At 31.8% G+C, this 19679-nt stretch overlaps 3 protein-coding genes across 4 annotated transcripts; 2 read left to right on the top strand and 1 right to left on the bottom strand.

Moving 5' to 3' along the window:
* Nucleotides 1-957: 957 nt before the first annotated feature.
* LOC100793335 (nudix hydrolase 19, chloroplastic) lies at nt 958-4578 on the top strand. 2 transcript variants are annotated; one of them, XM_014770015.3, is made up of 6 exons: nt 958-1672; nt 1988-2128; nt 2203-2307; nt 2795-2894; nt 3787-3879; nt 4070-4578. In XM_014770015.3, exons 1-6 carry the CDS (start codon nt 1067-1069, stop codon nt 4357-4359), a joined length of 1335 nt encoding a protein of 444 aa, XP_014625501.1. In that variant the 5' UTR covers nt 958-1066; the 3' UTR covers nt 4360-4578. The 2 variants fall into 2 exon arrangements, with proteins under 2 accessions (XP_014625501.1, XP_040867096.1); XM_041011162.1 differs by lacking the exon at nt 1988-2128 and having other exon boundaries at nt 1004-1672.
* LOC100792806 (broad specificity amino-acid racemase RacX) lies at nt 4471-6732 on the bottom strand. The gene is made up of 3 exons (XM_041011163.1): nt 5715-6732; nt 5310-5582; nt 4471-5044 (listed from the first exon to the last, which is right to left on the bottom strand). The coding sequence occupies exons 1-3, from the start codon at nt 6387-6389 to the stop codon at nt 5018-5020; spliced, it is 975 nt and encodes a 324-aa protein (XP_040867097.1). The 5' UTR covers nt 6390-6732; the 3' UTR covers nt 4471-5017.
* Nucleotides 6733-11896: 5164 nt separating this feature from the next.
* On the top strand, nt 11897-17729 carry LOC100819222 (NADH-cytochrome b5 reductase-like protein-like). Its single transcript, NM_001252814.2, is given in 13 exon segments — nt 11897-12163; nt 12321-12363; nt 12451-12526; nt 13528-13587; nt 13690-13740; nt 15056-15110; nt 15213-15283; nt 15367-15418; nt 15878-15955; nt 16203-16292; nt 16379-16492; nt 17361-17429; nt 17508-17729. Coding segments are annotated over 13 exon segments (960 nt in total). The 5' UTR covers nt 11897-12019; the 3' UTR covers nt 17565-17729.
* The last annotated feature ends 1950 nt before the right edge of the window (nt 17730-19679 follow it).

The raw sequence follows: 19679 nt of genomic DNA, 5'->3' as shown, positions 1-19679 counted from the left end.
TTATGTTTTGCAAGTTCTTTAGGTTATATGCATTTCTTGGATCAATTTCAATATATAAATTTTATGAATATAACTATTTATCATTAAAAACATATTCATATTAGTTAAAATAAATGTTTAAATATGTTTTTAATCCCGTAAAATTAGCGAGTTTTGATTTTAATTTTTACAATTTTTTTAGTTTTTATCCTTAAAAAAGTTTTAATTTTGTGATACTATCGTGTAATACTCATTAACTAATGTGTGCAGGAGAAAATCAAGTGATCATTTAAGTAACACCCAATATTTTTATGATACAGTTTAAATATGTGATGTCTCAAAAAAAAAAAATTAAATCCCAAAACTTCAGATGAGTGCTAGGCAGAGAGCAAAAATAGGAATATCATAATTCACTCACTTTATACTGACTAAAAAGAAATTACAAAAAATATATTCACCAAAATTTAAATACACTCATTTAACTTAAAATATATTTAAACCTAAAGTAAATATATATCTACATATAGATAATTGTTAACATAATAAATAAATTCAATTGTTTTATCATCAATTTGAAGATTATGAAATGCATTAAAACTAAATTATATAAAAGATACAGGAACTTAAATTACTGTGCAAGCTAAAAAAATAAGAATAATTAAAAGATAAAAGGATAATTTATTCCCTAGAAATCGGGAAAAAATATAATGAAATTGAAGACGGGAGAGATAAATTAATTTAATTAGGAAAAAAGATGACATAGGGAAGAGATGCAGGAATGTAAACGAGGAAATAGGTGAGGAAAAATAGAAATTTTACTTTCATCGAAAAGAAAGAGAAATTTTAAAAGAAATTTTTTTGTATAGTGTAGAGTATAATTTACCTTTATTTTTAGATAAGAGAGTTTTTTTATTCATGGTTTGTAGTGTAGCGAAGTCATAAGTGGGACCGGAAATTGAACATGTGAAACGTGTCATCACCAGCGACACTCCTGAATGACCAATCCCCACCTACCTTTTTTGGTCTCTCCTTTGACCCTTCTTCTTCATCTTTCAAACACCCACCCACCCACCATGGAAGGAAGCATATGTTCATCTTTCAGTTTCTCCTCCTCCTTCCTCCTACTCTCCGTTGCTTTTCAAAATTCCCCTTCCCCCAAACGGCGTCGTCTCTAACAAGAGCTTTCTCACAAAGCACCTCCATGTCCATAAACCTTCACTCTCACGCCTTCTCCGGCAACCCTCTGCTCTCCAAATTCCCACTCCCCGGCAACCCCCTTTCGCCCTCTGCAGCTCTCGAAGCTCTCAACGCGCGAATTAGCCTAAACAACACTCACTCTTCTCCCTCCCCGAGCTTCAAGGTGCTGCCTTTCAGAAATGGGAGGCCCTTGGCTTCTTCATCGGCCGGTACCGGCGACTCGCCGCCGATTTGGGATCTGGGTTGGCTCGGCTTGGACGATCTCAGGGGTATTTTCGAGAATTCAGGTGCCCAGTTGAGCGTGGACTTGTTGGTGTATCTGAATTCGAGTTCAGAGGACGACGCCGTTTACTGGGCAATCGATGTTTCTGATAAAGTACCTGAATTGGGTAGCAACAACGCGGCGGGGTTGTGTTTTGTGGAGCTTCGAACGCTCATGGTGGCTACAGACTGGTCGGATTTGCAACTGATGGGAAACTTGGCTATTGCTGGTCATGTAAGTTCATTTTCTAACATGATCAATCCTACTAGTTTTTGTTATGTGTGCGTCTGTTGCTTGTGAATAATTGAAATAAAAAACTATAAATGTAGACTATTAGTTAGCTTATAATTGAAGGATCAAGATTTTCACTTTGATCAGTGACTATCACTCTGTAAAATGCATAATGATCTTATTCAGTGACTTCACTCCCCATTTTACACTGTAAAATGCATAATTATCATTAAGGAGTCAAATTTATGGTTATCACCGTTTGTTTGCCCGTTATCAAATTATTGTAATAGTGAATTAGTGCATGATACTGGTGGCCAGGCTAAGGCACTGCTGGAATGGCATAATTTTTCACGATTTTGTGGCCATTGTGGAGAGAAAACAGTCCCAATGGAAGCTGGGAGACGGAAGAAATGTTCAAATGATTCATGCAAGAAGAGGATATATCCACGTGTTGACCCAGTTAGTTGTCCTCTGTTCTAAGTTTTGATTTGATAAATGGATGATCAAGTGTTTGCTTACATGATCTTATGTAGGTGGTCATTATGCTCGTTATTGATAGAGAGAATGACCGTGCTCTATTGGCTAAACGACCGATGCGTATAGCTCGATTGTATACCTGCTTATCAGGTTTCACAGAGGTACTTGTCTTGATAATTTTAAGACCTTTTAATTTTGTAGCTAGGAGACAAAAGGTTTTCTGGTATAGCATGAAACAGGATAGCTTATTCCTGTTAGCTACCATAAACTGACTGAATAGAGAAGAAAAAATTTTGAATTGATGTTCAATAATAGATAATGGCCATAAGATGTTTTCATAAAATGACACTTTTCTGTTTGTGTTCCTAAAAGCCTCCCATTTATGTGATCTGGAATTCTTGAACTTCCTTTAGTTCTGTTAATTGGTAGTATTTTGGCTGCTTACAGACAAAAACTCTGTAGCTTTTGATCTGTGAAAAGTTCAACCTTCTCCTACGAAGGAAAAGTGATGCCTATAAGGCCAGGTTTCATTAGAGCTTAAGAATTCATTTTTTGGCTGGGATTATTTTGTAGTTGTTGTTTTAGGTTTGACCCTTTCTCCATCTATATAAAAATTTAATTAGTTTGTATCCTCTTGTTGCATTTTAGCCAGGAGAAAGCTTGGAGGAAGCTGTAAGAAGAGAAACATGGGAAGAGACTGGTATTGAAGTGGGAGAAGTTGTTTACCACAGTTCTCAGCCATGGCCTGGTATAACTTATGCTACATTACCTAATGTTGATTTAATTCTATGCTTTTATAATTTTATTATTTCTCTGTTGTTTGCATGAGAAGCATTTAGGGTTTTGAGTTTATAACTGCGTGATTTAAAATTTTATTGGCAATTTGTGCTATTTGAATTTATTTTTACTTGTAAACAAATTAAGTCAAGTTAAGAATTTGAAGCTCAAGCTTCGCTTGTCAAAAACCAACTATCTCAAAAGTTTAAGGCTACGTTTGGATAAAAGTTGGAAATATGTTTTTGGGAATTCTAATACACATTACCTAATTCCAAAACTCAAAATGAAGAAGGAAGAATTTGTTGCTTTAGGATTAAAAGTACTTTTGAACTCTTCCAACTGACATCCAAACATGCGCTAAGCTGTTAGGTAAAGGCTTATGATTTATGAATGGTTTAATATTATCATCTCTAAGAATATAGTTAAACAAATTAGCTTGATCAAACATCAAAATGCTCAAATAATTCACACTTAACTCATTTACACTGATAGGAATGATAGGATTAATAATAGAACTTGATTCTGTCAATGTTTTTCACCTTACTTTAATTTGCATAGTTGCATGTGGCTAATGGAGAATGTGAATGAATTCTTTTCTCCAAATTAATAGCTGGTAGTTCTGTGGTTGTTTGGACATGTTCAAAGTAAATTAAATCAGAGTTGATATCTTAAATACGTTTTTAATTTTTCTCGCACATGTAGTAGGCAGCTTTCAGAAGTTAAGTATAGGTGAACATAATCTAATTTTATGATGAATTTACATAATTGTATGTGTATTTTACTATTTTTCTTATCAAATTTATAATTATATTCCTCCCTTTATTGTCTATTAATTAAACAATTTCTATTGTTTTTGTTTCTAGTTGCACCAAATAGCATTCCATGTCAGCTGATGGTTGGGTTCTTTGCATATGCAAAATCCCTTGAAATAACTGTGGACAAGACAGAGTTAGAAGGTACAACATTGACCTCCCTCGTACTTATTTGAATTTAGCCCTGATGCTTTTTTCTTTTGCTATTCCCCCTTTATTTATATATGCATGACTTAAAATAACGAACTTATGCAGATGATTTTTATTTATCTCCATTTCTTTTGCTTTTGTATATTGAATCTGCAACAACTGATTCTGCACTTTGCTTATCTAGATGCTCAGTGGTTCAGTAGAGAAGATGTAAGAAAAGCATTGACGTTTGCTAAATACAAGCAAGCCCAAAGAACTGCAGCAGAGAAGGTTGAGCAAATGTGTAAGGGACTAGAAAAGAATCGAAGCTTGGCTTCAGATCTCAATGTGGAGAGTGCTGATGAACAACACGCTTCAATAGTTGTTCCTGGACCCTTTGCGATAGCCTATCACCTTATTTCTTCTTGGGCCTTCTCAGATCAAAATGTAGTAAATGGTGTTGAATGCAATTCAAAAAACCCATCGGATCTATGACAAATTCGTACATTTTCTTTTTCAAGGAATCTCTGGAGATAAAAATTATGTTGTTAGTGTTATATATCTCTTTCATCTCCAATAATGTGAAGGGGTTCTGTGCCAGTGATGGAATTTTCCCATCAACTTTTGATTTTGCATTATTCATTCATGTACAACTCAAATTCTTTATTAACAACAAACTTATAAATATTATGCAAGACCATCTGCTTTCTGTTATGGTTTCATGCTGTTTCTTTGATAACCTTGCAATTGATCTTAATCTTGTAGTATTACCAGAGTTCTTGAGGTTAGTATTTAGTAAATGCACTCTTCTAGTGCCTAACTTACTAGGCCTATAGTAGGTCATGTGATTTCTTTGCTCGTTCGGTAGGATTCCTTTATGCAAGGACAGTGTGGAATCTTTGTTGGATGTTCCATCTTGGAGAGGTGGTTGAACTCCGAAATTCAAAGCTTCATATGTTGTGGAGGAAGGTGGAGAATCATGCATTATATTCCAACATTTTCTAGCTTTCTCGTGATTGGAAAATGACAAATTATTTCAGAATGTGGTATCCTGCTATATATCTAAGAAACATATAAGGCATCATCCGTCACATGGAGTGATTTCATGACTAATGAAAACTCAAATAGTTGCTAAGGAGCTACCAAGACACTTTTAGTGCATCCAAAGGCACGCCAAAATCTGCTACATATTTAAACATAGGCACTGCAGATAAGCTACAACTATCAGGTTATCAAAGGTATTCTAACAAATAATGTAAAATCAATTTCCACACCAAACTAAACGGCAGTTTCTCTTTTTATTCTTCTATCTATCAAGGAAAGGTGCTGTGACAAAGGAGAAATTCTATCTACACGAAGCCATACTTTTCTATTTTTTTACAGAAATACTTCAAACCATTATGCCAGGTTTTTGGAAGAAAGGAATACTAAAGCTTCTCGTGTACCTTTACCATTGTTTCTGCCCAGTGTATAGTTGACCTGGCCAAAGCATCCATGGGGTCTATACATTTCCTTAGAAGAGGATCATTGTGAGGGAGAACCCCTAGCAAATCATCAGATGCCAGAAGCACCAAGTTCACTGCCCTAACCAAAAGAACATGGATTGCAATCCTCAATAAATTCCTTGCCCCTTCTATGTCCTTTCTGTACAATGCCTCCATTGCAGGAACCAATACATGTTCTTCGGTTGCTTTGTCTAGCAACACTACTTCGAATCCCTGCAGATGATTAAATTTTACCACCATATACACACAAAAAACAAAACAAAACTCAATCTGGTACACCAACAAAAATACTGAAAGCAACCAATAGTATTTGAATTACTTGTTACTAATAACATGAAAGAATACCTGACTTTGAAGCCTCTCCTGGTAATAACTAGCTACAAAATTTGAATCAGTTGTCAGCAGTCCAATCCTCACAATACCAGCAGCATGAATTGGCTTCAACTTGGCGTTCTTGAGTTCCATGGCCACACAATCACCAACATGAAGAAAGGGTAGTGAACTATCCTCAGAAATTTCACTGTGCCACGCATGTGAGAGATGGCAAGGCATGGCCAAACCCCGAGCTCCAGACTGCTGAAGAAAGTTCCTTTTGCACCGCAAATTCTCAATCACAAGGTCCTGATTCAATTTGATACGATCAAATCTGGTCCTTGCTGAAGGGAGGGGACCGCGTAATGAAAGCATTTTGCTCAACGCAGGATCACTGGAAACAACAAAAGGTGGACATTCTTTACCATTTCTTGAACCCCAACAAGCAAGTTTCTCCAAGAAAATCAGAGTTGATAGAAGTGATACCCCTCCTATAACACCAATAGTGTTTGGTTGGCTTAGAAGGGAAGTACATGGTTCTGCATAGTTTCCACTCTCATCAGAAGATAACTGCAAAGCTGTGCTTGAATTTGCTCTCCCTCTGCACCGAGTCTGAGTCCTCTTTCTAAAGGCATCACCAGTAAGAAATGGAGGGTGATTCATTGTCTGCACAGACATCAATATGCCCCTTTCTAGCATCTCTAACATAACAAAAACAACAACCCAGTTTCTATAGGATTTTTTTTTCTCTCCTCTCAATTACAAACATGTATTTATCATCATCATCATCAGTAAAAAGTTGACAAGTGCCGATGAAAGTTGTCACAGTCACATCACTAAATATGGTTTCTGTGTTTTGGCGAACCTTGAGCAGATTTTAAAGCCAAATCAACGAGAGCAGAAGCTCGCACATCATTTTCAGTGCCAGATTCCACAAAACAGAATCTCTGACTAGAGGACAAAATTCAAATTACCACAATGGATCTTATATAATTAGTGTATGTTGTAAGGTTTTATTTTTATATGGTAGTAATTAATAAATGGCATGTAAAATCCAGAAAGACCCTCCAACGGCCTTGTGTAGCTTATACTAAAATTTAAGGTTCTCTAGTGAGAGTGTTTGGAGAAATCAAGATAGTTTTATCTATCTTCGGTGGTTGCATAATTGTCTACCTTTATAATTTGTCTTATAGTATTAAGTATTAATTATTAATTTTCTCCGAATTCCAAGACTAGTCCATTGTAAACCGTTCAGAAGATTAGTGAATGCGATATAATAGTCTATCCATGAAAACTACTCGAACTTGTAATCTTCTACTACATGTGATGTGTCATTGCAACTTATTTGTCGCACTGAATTATTAGATATTATTTGTTTCTTTCTACAATGGGGCGAAAGCAATGAATACTTGACGCGCGTGTTTGGTGTCCAGTGTTTGATGAAATCTGAGGCACATCAATTTCATGAGCCAATCCTCCTGGTTTGTTCCGTAGGCACTAGCCTATGAAACAGCTTATCGTTCTTTTCAACTTAAAAAAGAGAAAAATTATTTGTCTTATGCTCAATGGTTGTCCTTGCTACCCATTACCAATTATTATCTTACAATTTTATTTATTTTTCTTCTTTTTTTCAGCAAAAATATTTTATTAAGATAGAGAATATTAGGTACATGGGATACCCAATCTTTACACTAAAATTTATTTCTTATTAAAAAGATTGAAGTAGTAGAACAAATAACACCAGATAAATCTCCTCTACCCCAAAGGAATAAAATTTTGTTTAACGAATGACTATGTTTGTATACAGGTTAAACTAATCGTTGGTATCGAATTATTTGTGAATTTTCAAATAAATTCTTAAATTAAAAGAAAAATAATAATTGGGTCTTTCAATATGTAATCTTTTAAATTGAGTCCTTAAAAAATTTTAAATCAAATTTTTATCGGTTTCAAGTCATCATAAACTAACCTTAGAGATCTACGTTACATAAATATTGGCATTCCAAACGTATTATAAATCTCACTTGATCTTTAGTGAAAAGGAAGGAGAAATTATATATGAATCAGAATTAAATGTGCAATCTCATCTATTAATTTTAATCTAATAATTATAATTAAACATTCTAATGTTTCATAATAACCATTAAATAAAAGTCGGCATTTCAAATTGCATATTAAGTTATAAATCTCGCGTGATCTTTAATTAAAAAAGAAGAAAATAACGTATGCTTATAATTGAATGTGTAATCTGGATTGTTAATTTTTTATAGTTGTAATTAAATATTACCATTAACTTAATTTACCATACATGACAAATTTTGCAGCTGTATATAGTTTTATTTTGAATGGTTTTTTTAATCTTATATATGACAAACTGACAGATTTTACATGATGAAATAATTTTAGCTTCCTTCCAACGAATTAATGGCATGTGATTTTCACTTTTGTGTTGGGTGTGTGCGTCAGAGAGAAATTACCTCACCTAAGACTTGCCATGCCAACTGATTGGAGCTTGTTTATATGATTATTGTTTTGAATAATCAGAAATCTACTTGAAGCTTCTAGGAGCTAGGATGAAAGATCTACCACTCTCCTCAACGAAAGAACGTGTACAAGGATAGTCAAGGCTCAAGGGTGAGAAGATATCCAAGTCATCATTGCCGAAACACTGTCTAATGGGTCATTATTTCCCAGCTAATCAACTTAGAAAAGTGTGTATATGCAATAATAGACCAAGTAATAATTATGAACGTTCGATGAGAGAATTTAAAATTTTGAAAAATTTTAAATTTTAAGAATTTCAAATACTTCAATTAAAATTCTTTTATTTTTAAAATTTTATGTTTAGATAAAAAAAAATTAAAATTATGAGGGTGAGGAAAAATAAATGAAAAAAATGAAAATATATGATTGGTGTGCTAGTTATACGTGTTTCTCTATGCTCATGTTCGATCAATGTTCCACGAGTACAGTATTTTTTGAATAAGACTGTGAGAAGAAAATTTTAATTTCTCACCTTTTAGTTTAGAAGGAAATTGAAATTCCAAATTTTTAATTGTTTAAAATTCTAAAATTTTAAATTCTTCAAAAAAAACATCCAAACAATAAATTCTAGATTACAGAAATTTAAATTCTTTGATAAATTACTTTTCTAAGTTAAAATTTTCTATCCAAACACACTCTTAAAGTAATTTTATAGCATTTTGGTTACCCATCAATTAAAGTAATAAATGTAGAACCAAACACATATTATTAATTTAGTTGCTCATATTGATATTTAAGATTCATTGGTCAAAATAGATAAGATAAATATTTTTTTTATTCTAATAAGTTTTTTCGTGTATTAATAACATGATTTTGTACATCTTTATTTTTTTTAATCCTAACCTATTAGTATGTGAAGGAAGAATTGAGATAGAAAGTATCATAGGATACTTCTCTCCTCTTTTATCATCTCTATTGTTATGTCACTTATTATTATTATTATTATCATTATCATTATTATTATAACTATTAATCACATAATCAATCTTATGGTTTGTATTATTATTATCATCATCATTATTACATTCATATCAAATAAAAGATATGATAATAGAATAACGTTATTTGATATGCACTAAACATAATTAAAACTACTATCCTAATATGTTATTATCTTGTTTTTTTATTCTTTCGTAATCTTTAAAGTTAAGCAAAGTAATAATACTATTAGAAAAAATAAGTTTTTATAAAGTTACTACATAAGCTATTTATATAAAACAACTATAAAGAAAATTGTTTAACCATTAAAAATATTTTGCTATTCATAATGAGTGGTTTTATATAAGTGGAGAGACCCAATGCTTTTAATTTTAACACCCACTTACTCATATTTTCTGTAATTAATAATTAGAATAGCAAACATCATAGCTTTATTCATCTTCATTGTCTTTTTATACAAATGTGTTCTTATTGAATAATGCTCCACTAAACGAAACAAGTTTTTCAAGTTCGATACTCGATTTTTTACCGTTTAATTATTACTTGTACGACTCGGTACACTTGTCGATAAGATTTCGCATTCATAATAACAAGTAGTAGAGGGGCGGAACAGTAAGTTAAGAAATACAATCTGATATTTTATTCTAATTAGTCATATAAATATAATAAAATTCATGTGAGTGGATTATATTATATTACATATGATTAATCACAACTACTGTTTTAAATGTGATTTTAACACTTAATATATAAAAACCTAATCAATTAAAGATGTTGTGATTATTCTCTAATCAATTAAATTATATTAATCACTTAACATTAATTAATTCTTAATAAAGAGCTAAATATTTGCATAACATTCTCAATAATACAAAAAATTGAATAACATTGCATAAATATTATTTAACATAATTTTGCATGTTAATAATCATAAATCATACATATAAATTTCAAGAAATAAATAAAAAATTTATGCATATCATTATTCAATAAAAGAAAACACATAAGCTCTTTAATCATTACTTTAATGTGCAATTTTTTATAAGTTAATATCGCATGCTTAAATAGATATCAAAATTTAAACATACAATTAAACTAAAAAAAATAAACATGATAAAATGTACTAAATAACTCATAATCATATATGTATTAAATCATTTAATTTAATTATTTATCATTTGTATAATTATTAATAAAAACTATACATGCAAACTCATAATTAAATTAATCTCCAACACACAAGTAATAAATTAATTATGAACAACATATTAATTAAAATCATTAAAGCACTTTATAAAACTTAAAAGCAAACAATATAACTTCAGCATGTTAAAGCACATATACAAAAATGGTTATAAAAACAAAAGGTATACATGGACTTTCAAAGAAAAGGTAATGCTATTGACCTTCAGTCATGTCATTTTGACCTGGTTGTATCCCCGCGGATCCAAATGGAACTTGGTGATTGTCATTTACAAAGTTATAATTATCAGTTTAAATCACAAACAAAAAAATTAATTCCAATATGTCCATATTTCAATAAAACAAGTATGAGTGACAAAATAAAAGCAAAACATAGGCAAAGATGGTTCAAATACCAAATGTAAAATATTTAAATATATTAGTATGATTACGTTAACAATCATAAACAACACATTTAAATCAAAAATAAAAAAGAAAAATAATTTTTTGAGATACCTACTTTCAATACTGTTATTGATCTTTTTCGGAACATTCAATTCTATTTATAGAACTCTATTCATTACAAAGCTCATCATTAATAAAATGGGGGCATGATTAAGATATTGGGAAAAGATCATGAATTGTTATTGAACACGAATAAAATGTAAACAGAAAATGGCAACAAGAAAAACACCAAATGCGATTCTTCGAGGTGATAAAACGATGACAATAAGAAGCGTTTCAAGTCCTTGTGTAACATTAACAATATAGATATTACGAATTTAGAAAATTCAAATGAAATTGAAAACTAACGTGGGAACAAAGAAATTACCTTGAGGATGAGGTGAGGGAGTGACTAGAGATTTGTGGTCGGAGCTGTACTCACTTAAGGTTGATGAGGGTGTTCTTAAGTTTAAGATAAAATATACTGACGGTCTATAAACTCTCATTATATTATATTTGATTATTTTAAAATTTAAAATTATGATAGAATTAAATATTTCAAATGGAAAATACAAAAATAATCAAAACAAAATTTTGGAAAACAAAAAAATCAAAATATTTTTTTTTAAAACTTAACATATTAAAACAAAACTAAAAGTAAAATTAATGGATAAAAGTTGACATTAAACCTTAATTTTATAGAGATTAATGCCTTAATTAATAAAACAATACAAATCCTGAACTGATTTCGATATATATCCAATAATTTAAATGTGAAAAGCAAGAGTCCAATTCTTAATGTTGTATATGTATCAAAAGTCAAATTCACAAACTCAAGGATTAATAGAATGAAATAAGATAAGACAAATACTTTAACGTATCATAGGTTTAAATTTTTTTTATGACGCAGATATAATTTTTTATAAGTATATTTGAACAGGGAGTATTTTTCTGTGTTGAACTAGGCACTAATTTTTTTTTTCCCTTTTCAATTGGGTATACCAGAAAAAGTCAAATTACCAACAAAAAAAACGAAAGGGATTAAAATCTTAATTCTGTCTTAAAAAAAGGGTTTATGAAGCAACGGCAACGACTGGTCGTTTATTACTTAGACAAAGCATCTTGTAGGAGGCGTGAATGTGACTGAAGAGTGTGTTGGGGTTGAACACCTGAACACAACTTTAACCCTGCTTGTCGAATCTGTGCATTGCTTGAACGATTGAACCCTAATGGCTGCTCTCTTGAGGAGGTTTGCGAGCGCCACTCCGATCCCATCCAATTCCTCTCACACCAATCTCCGCCTTCCCTTCACCGCCATCGCCGCCATTTCCGGCGGAGTCTCCTTCCTTTTCTACCATTCCTCTCCCAACTTCGTAATTATTCACCTTTTCACACTCCACTTTTTTTATTTCATTCTTTCAATTAAAAAAAAGAAGATAATTCTAGATTTTTAAATTTGTTTTGTTATATGAACATCAACATTAGTAGCAGAATGTTTTAAATCAATTGGTACATGGTGACTGTTTGCAGGCTCATTCACAAGAAGCAGAACAAGTGGAAAGTAAAAACATCGGTGGGTATGGTTGCGCGTTTGATTTGTGATTTCCTTTCACTTCCAATTGCGTAATAATGAATAAGATTCCGAACTTTCCTTTTTCAGCACTCGTTCCGGATAAATGGGTCGAGTTTAAGTTGCAGGATACTGCTAGGGTTAGTCACAATACCCAGCTATTCAGGTACGACAACTCGTCAATTTGCACACGATTAAATTTCTTTTGTTTTCTCCTTTAATTTTTGTTTACGTTTTTTTTAATTAGTTGTTCGTTTGATATAAATGGAGTGAAATGTGAGTTTGTATTTCTTTCATTCCAACCCTGCATACAAACCTAGCTAAGAGGTGTGCCTCTTACCCTTCTTCTGTGGACTTGAACCCACTATATGCTGATTCTAATGCTGTTTCTAACAAAGTGTCGGTGCATGTTAGAGCTAAAGTGATGCTCTAGTAAAGCAAATCTTTGTAGTTCCCATCTCAACCTGGCATATCCTTAAATCGACGTTCTTGCTTTCTAGGAGAAAAGTCTGGTGTGAGTTTTCATGAGAGAATAAATTAAACTATTCTTTAATTTTGTGCAGACTGTTTCATTTTAAAGTCTAAATCATCTTATTTGACTAACAGTTAGTAAATGAATAATATTAATGGTGTTCATATTTTATCTATCAATAATGGAGTCTTGTTTCTTATCACATCCAATTATTTATAAAAAAATGCTAGTCAAGAGAATTGAAGTGCTTATCATAATATGCACTACAACTGAAGCAAAAGCTGGAAATTTAGAGATTGAGTAGGGCATTTGGAAGAGGTTCTTTGGAATTTATTTTATTTGAGCTTATCGTATAAACATTTAAGCAAGTGTTTGGTTAAGTTTATGAAAGTGGTTCGTGACCTTTCTTTAAGTTTCATGGTGAAGCTTGCCAGGATAAGCTGTAAGTTCCCAAGTTCTCATGTGATAAGGCTCTTTTAAAAAATGAAAAGTGCTTAATTTAATTCAACTGTTTGCACAAATTCAAGCCAAATCATAGAAGACACGGATTCACCATTGTTGCACATATTCATGATCAAATAGCAAAATGTACTCAATACTCTCATTACTATTTTAATAATATCATGTGTGGAAATGCAATAGGCTTTTATCTTCTATTTGTATAACTATGTCTCTCCCCCTGTGATTGATGCCAGGTTTTCATTTGATCCCACTCAGAAATTGGGTCTGGATATTGCTTCTTGCATCCTTACAAGGTGTGATAGATTGTCAATAATTAATATGGTTTTGCTATTGGTATAATATATTTCTTTTTTGTTTCACTACAATGTGGAGTCAAATCATCTGTATAACTGCAGGGCTCCATTGGGACAAGATGCTGAAGGAAAACCAAAATTTGTCATACGCCCGTAAGTTTTCCTGTTCAGACAATGGATGTACTTTATCTCCAGATCTTTCTTTATTATGGCTCCTGATCATGTAATCTTCACTCTTCAGTCTAAAACCTTCACGATTGTTCTATATTGAATATCAGTTTCTTAAATTGTAGGCTTCATTTGTTTTTTCAGTGCACTTATTTTTCTGTTTGCCACTGATAGCCTTAGTATGATTAATCAGTACAGCTTTTCAGAATGCTTGTTAAGGTCCCTCTCGACCCTACATTGTTAGTTGTGAATGTCTAAAAATCATTCATATGGTGTGCGTTCTTTTCCACTTATTTTGTTGACCTCAAATTTATTTAGCTATGAATAAATTAAGATTAGAGGACACCATCTATTTATTTTCCACCATAATAGACAATTAGTTCTTCTGTTTCTTGATTATATTTTCCTTTTCTCTATTTCTTTATCATGTTACTCTTTCTTTTTCTTTTTTTGGTTCCCTTTGAAATGTGTAGCATTTCTGACCTTGCAGGAATTCTTCATTGTAAATTTGAACACTATTTGTCTTTGAATAATGTAATGCTTATCATGTTATGTTTTGGTTCCATTAACTTTTACAAAGCATGACAAAGCAATTTTTTTTACTAGATGATGCGGTATAGTGGTATAGATAATAGAATTGCAACATGTATGCACTGTATATATTAGTACCAGGTGAAGGATTTAGTTTATGCTTTTGAGACAATATTTTACTATTTAAGATAATTACATTTGTAGGTTGCAAGAGTAGAAGAGATTCTATAACTTAAATGCTGCTAGCCCAGCCCGCTGTACTATTAGATTTCTTTAGGAGATTAGTTCATTAAATCTCAACTTCTAAAATTTTCTGATGACATTTTGTGTTTATTTGGATAAGTAGTGTAGAGTTACTTTAGATGAGAATTAATTAAAAGAAATCAAAATAATACATTTTATGTTTTGTTTTTGTTTATCTAAAGAAAATTTATGTAACAATGTGTTTTGTTTGAATGGTGTTAAATGAAGTTAGTTTTAGTATTAAAAAATAGAAATTAAAAAAATTATTGTATAGTTTTATAACAGCCTCTTTGCATGTGGCTGTAAGGCTGCACACGTCTACTCTCCCTAGCTTCAAAAAACCCATCAGTGCTATTTACATTTGGTGGAGGGAGAAGGTGTGGTCCTGGGAAGGTTATATTAGAATAAGACCCTAAAATTTTCAACTCATCGGAAAGTTCACTTTGGAGATGCTAATAATTTCTCACTTACTGTTGATATTTCATGTATGTTAATTTAAAAAGGGTGCTTGTGTCTGAATCTTCAGGTACACTCCTATTTCAGATCCAGAATCAAATGGCTATTTTGATTTGCTAATCAAGGTGTGTGACCATTATGGAGGCATTACTTTTCACATCTTGTTGATCATCTAGCCTACCATTTTAAAGAGGCAATTGGGTGATCCACTTTTCAAATTGTTGCAGGTATATCCTGAAGGGAAAATGAGCCAGCATTTTGCAAGCTTAAAACCGGGTGATGTTGTTGAAGTGAAAGGGTATGTCGTTTGCAATAACAATTTAAGATCAGAAATACTTTCCATATTTTAACTTTATATAAGAAACCCATTGCTTATTTCAGGCCCATTGAAAAGCTCAGATATACTCCTAATATGAAGAAGCATATTGGCATGGTAAGCATATTTGCACTAGTAGCCATTGACAATGCTTGGATATGGTGTTCAGTATCACCATTTTAATTGTCCATTATTCCATTAACATATAATCTTAAGATGGACAATGAGTTTACTGAATGCAGCTCCTAAAAAACGATTCTTGCCCTAAATAAGAGATACTTTCCAACTTATAAATTAAGCCTACTTTGTAACCAGTAGAGTCACCTTGCCTTTGAAAAAGGGAAAGGAAGAAATTAGTTACTCCTTTTCCTCAAAAGTTTGTTTGGTTGCCTGCATAGATCTCTCCCCAAAAGTGTACTTTGCTGCTGCCTCTCATTTTTTTTAATCACTGTATTTCATGTAAATATAATGGTATGAATACATTAAGTTAATTTGTAAAAATATCTCATTTTGATTTCCATGCTACACATGCCTGAGCTCTCTTTTTTTAAGCCTTTTTTTTATTGCATCACTCAGATTGCTGGAGGCACAGGAATTACTCCTATGCTTCAGGTAATTGAAGCTATATTGAGGAATCCTGATGACAAAACTCAGGTGGGTAATAAACCTCTGCTTTGCTTTCCCCCAAGATATAGTTTTCCTTTCTCTACTCTTCTCTTAATTATGTTATCAAACAGTGAGGTATGAATAGTTCTTGTTTTAATTTATTCAAACTGTTTGGGTTATGTACTGTCATTTTGTTTATTGTGTATACCAAGTATATTGAATTTTTTAAATGTATTTCTGACAAAGTTAACTACATAAGAATATCACTGCTTATAGTGGTCTTTTTCATGGACAGATATCTTTACTTTATGCTAATGTCTCCCCGGATGACATACTGCTTAAACAAAAGCTTGACATTCTTGCAACAAGCCACCCAAACTTAAAGGTAAAAATCTTGTTTAGCAAAGATAACATTATTAACCAATGTTATGAATAAATTAATTGGAAACTTTTTTTTGGCAAAATTTGCAGATATTCTACACTGTAGATAATCCAACGAAAAATTGGAGAGGAGGTGCAGGTTACATATCAAAGGATGTGGTTGTGAAAGGCTTACCCAGTCCTAGTGATGATACTCTAATACTTGTGAGTTTTGCTTTGTCAAGTAAAACCTACATATACTACATAGTATTAACGGAACTCCTCTAATATTGTCCTACTGATGTATTTAAGCAATTTGAACCTTTGGGGAAATTAAAAGATGATTTTTATTTTTCTTTTGAGAACAATGAGAATCCACATCAGATAGCTGAAATCATCCATATAGATTAGTAAGGCGCATCTCAAACATGTTTTGGTAACTCCTACCAAATGCTAACCACTAACCAGGATAGCTGCATTTAATCAGAAGCAACTGTGCTACTCCATATGAGTTGAATGACTTCAGTTTTTTTTTTTGGGAGGGGGGGGGGGGGCAGAGGTTGGACAAAGGAGGTTCATGTCCTGAGTTCAGGAGGATGGTAAACTAAAGTGGGAGCAACAGTAGGGGATTCAGTCAGTGCTTTGTAGTTGAAACCTCAATATATTTAGAGCTCCTTCCATGGCAAGTTATTGCACTAGACCATTATTCTTCTAGTAAGGCATGCTTGTTTTACACTAATAATCAATTTCCCATATTATGCAGTGTGTGCACATTCCAATGTAAAATTTGCAACTGAGATTAATCTGGGCACAAATCCCAATTACTTTCAACAGTTCAAAATCAATCTATTAAATTTTAAAACGATGGACACTAATATTTCTGAAGGCTAGTGCAAATAATCTTGATCTGTATCGAAAGGCTTATGCCAAAACTTTTTTCTGCCTTTCATATTTTTTGTTAATGTTTCAGTTTTTGCCATGAGGTTTATTGGAAGATGGATTTAGGTGGAGGTTGTTGCAAAGTTTCATTACTATTACAAAAGTTCTATAGTTAATTGTTAACTCCCAACCTTTATTATCACCTGCATTTCAGGTGTGTGGACCCCCGGGTATGATGAAAGCAATATCTGGAGAAAAGGCCAAGGACTGGACACAAGGAGAGGTTTGGAATTAATTTATGGTGTCTGATTTTATCTCCTGGATCCCTGTACTGATGCACCTTATCGTTGATTTGCTGCAGGTTTCTGGCATCCTAAAAGAGGCTGGATACACTGAACAAATGGTATACAAATTCTGAGAAATTTAGTTTTCTTGCATCTGAATTCCAAGCACTTGTCCGCTGCAGAAATCGTGTACTGAAATGGTTTTCTGATAACAACAGTTAGGTGCGGTTGAAAATTCCAACATGAAATAAATCTTGAATTACAGAGCATAGAGAATTATTAATGGTATCTTGTATTTTCAAAATTTTGTGGATATTTAATCATGCGGTTGTCTAGCATGGATGTCAACAATGGGCATCTGTGGGGGTAAATTTACTTCTCCCACCCTATTTTCTAACATTTTCTTTAAGAGTAAACTATAGCACCCTAAAAGGTTTGGGGCATTTTTTCGAAGGAAAAAAAAGGTGAAAATCTAAATAATAGTTATTTGTATTTTTTAGTGTTTTTTCTAAGAAAAAGTTCTAAAAGTTAATTTAAAAGGTTATAATTATAAAGTTATACCATAATTTTGAACCAACGGATAATTCAACTCTGTACGAGACCTAATAGGAAAAATCAACATTTTGTACGTTAGTGTCATCAAAGACATTTTCCATAGGGTTGTTTTAAAACTTAAAAAGAAAACCCCAATTTGTTTTATTTTCATTGCATTAAGTTTCTTGAGCCCTGACAAATTCATAAAACCTAGAAACTTTCATTTTGTAATTATATTAAATTACAATTGGGACTTTTGAACATAAAGCCTAGAAACATTTGTTTTGTGATTAATTTATAATAGGGATGGTTGAAGATATAAGATGAATTGGATGATTAAAAAAGAAGGAAAGAGAAACACTTTGATATCTTCTGTTAACAAAATTATCATTCTAACACATGTTTGTCAACAAAAAGTTTATAAACAAATTTTCTTAAACTAAATTTGATTATAAAAAGATTAATTTACATTAATTATTTACCACTCACTAACATGTCATTGGTTGGAGCATCGACTTTGAAATTTTAAAGTAAGATTTCATATTTAATTCTTATAGATGAAAAAAAAGTATGATTAAGTAAAATTTTACTAAGAGTAATTACCAAGAAAGTTAATAAATAGATATTTCATATTAATGAATTGATGATCCAAATTTTTTTTACCATTTAATCTTATTTTCATAATAACTCTTTCAAGACTTAGAATAACTCTTCTCAAACCATTTTTCATTACGTAAGAGAATTATTTATCTAAATTTTACTTTCCTCCTGTATAATTTATTTTGGGTGACTAGATAGATAGAGTATCTTCTGGCCAAGAGTCAGAATAATATCTGAATACACATATATCCATTTAATATTTCTTAGCAAAAAGCTTCATATAAACAAATGTAAGAATTAAACCTCTAACAATGTATTTAAGAAACATTGTTATAACACCATATTAATTCTTTCATATATTTATATGATTATGTAGCTTTTAAAAAATCATAAAATGCAAAATGGTAATACATCTTATTTTATTACCTAGTAGAAATCATATAGCTACATTTAATTTCATCTTCTAAAAGTATTTGCATATATTACAAACAAAATAATATTTTCTAATAAAAATAAAATTAATTGATAGTTCTGCATCTGTTCCATAACTTTCTTCACAATAATTTAATTATTTTCTACTAAATTTTTTTTTTCTGATAATTTAATTAAATAATAACTTTACGACAATAAATTAACTACGACCATGAAAAAACTGATAAAATGGGCACGTTTAAAAGATCAACCTTTTTTTAGAATGAACTAAAAGAAACAAATTCAATGAGGACATCGTTTTTTTTTCCCCACTTGAATATTCATTTTTATGTCTTGAAATAAAAAATAATAAAATCACTTCTAGCCTTAACTGCTACTATATGGCAAATAAACCCAAAGAGAGAGGGATAAAAACAGAACAAAAAATTCATACAACAACCATAGAATACTAACAGGTATATTAAAGCAAGATTACGTGCAACTGCAGCAATATTCCTAAACCCAGATAATATTTCAAGTACACCTAGATTACTTGTTATTAAGAGGTTAGCCATTTGCTTACCATTACACTGTTAAATATTAGTTTGCAATTATTGATCTGAAAAGAACCCAAGAGAGTCATCAAAAGGCACCTAAAACTAATGCAGAATCATAGCTACAAAAGCTGAGGTTGTAGATTTATA

This window comes from Glycine max, chromosome 17 (assembly GCF_000004515.6).
Source record: "Glycine max cultivar Williams 82 chromosome 17, Glycine_max_v4.0, whole genome shotgun sequence".
Classification (NCBI taxonomy): domain Eukaryota; kingdom Viridiplantae; phylum Streptophyta; class Magnoliopsida; order Fabales; family Fabaceae; genus Glycine; species Glycine max.
This window is presented reverse-complemented; position numbering and strand designations above follow the sequence as displayed.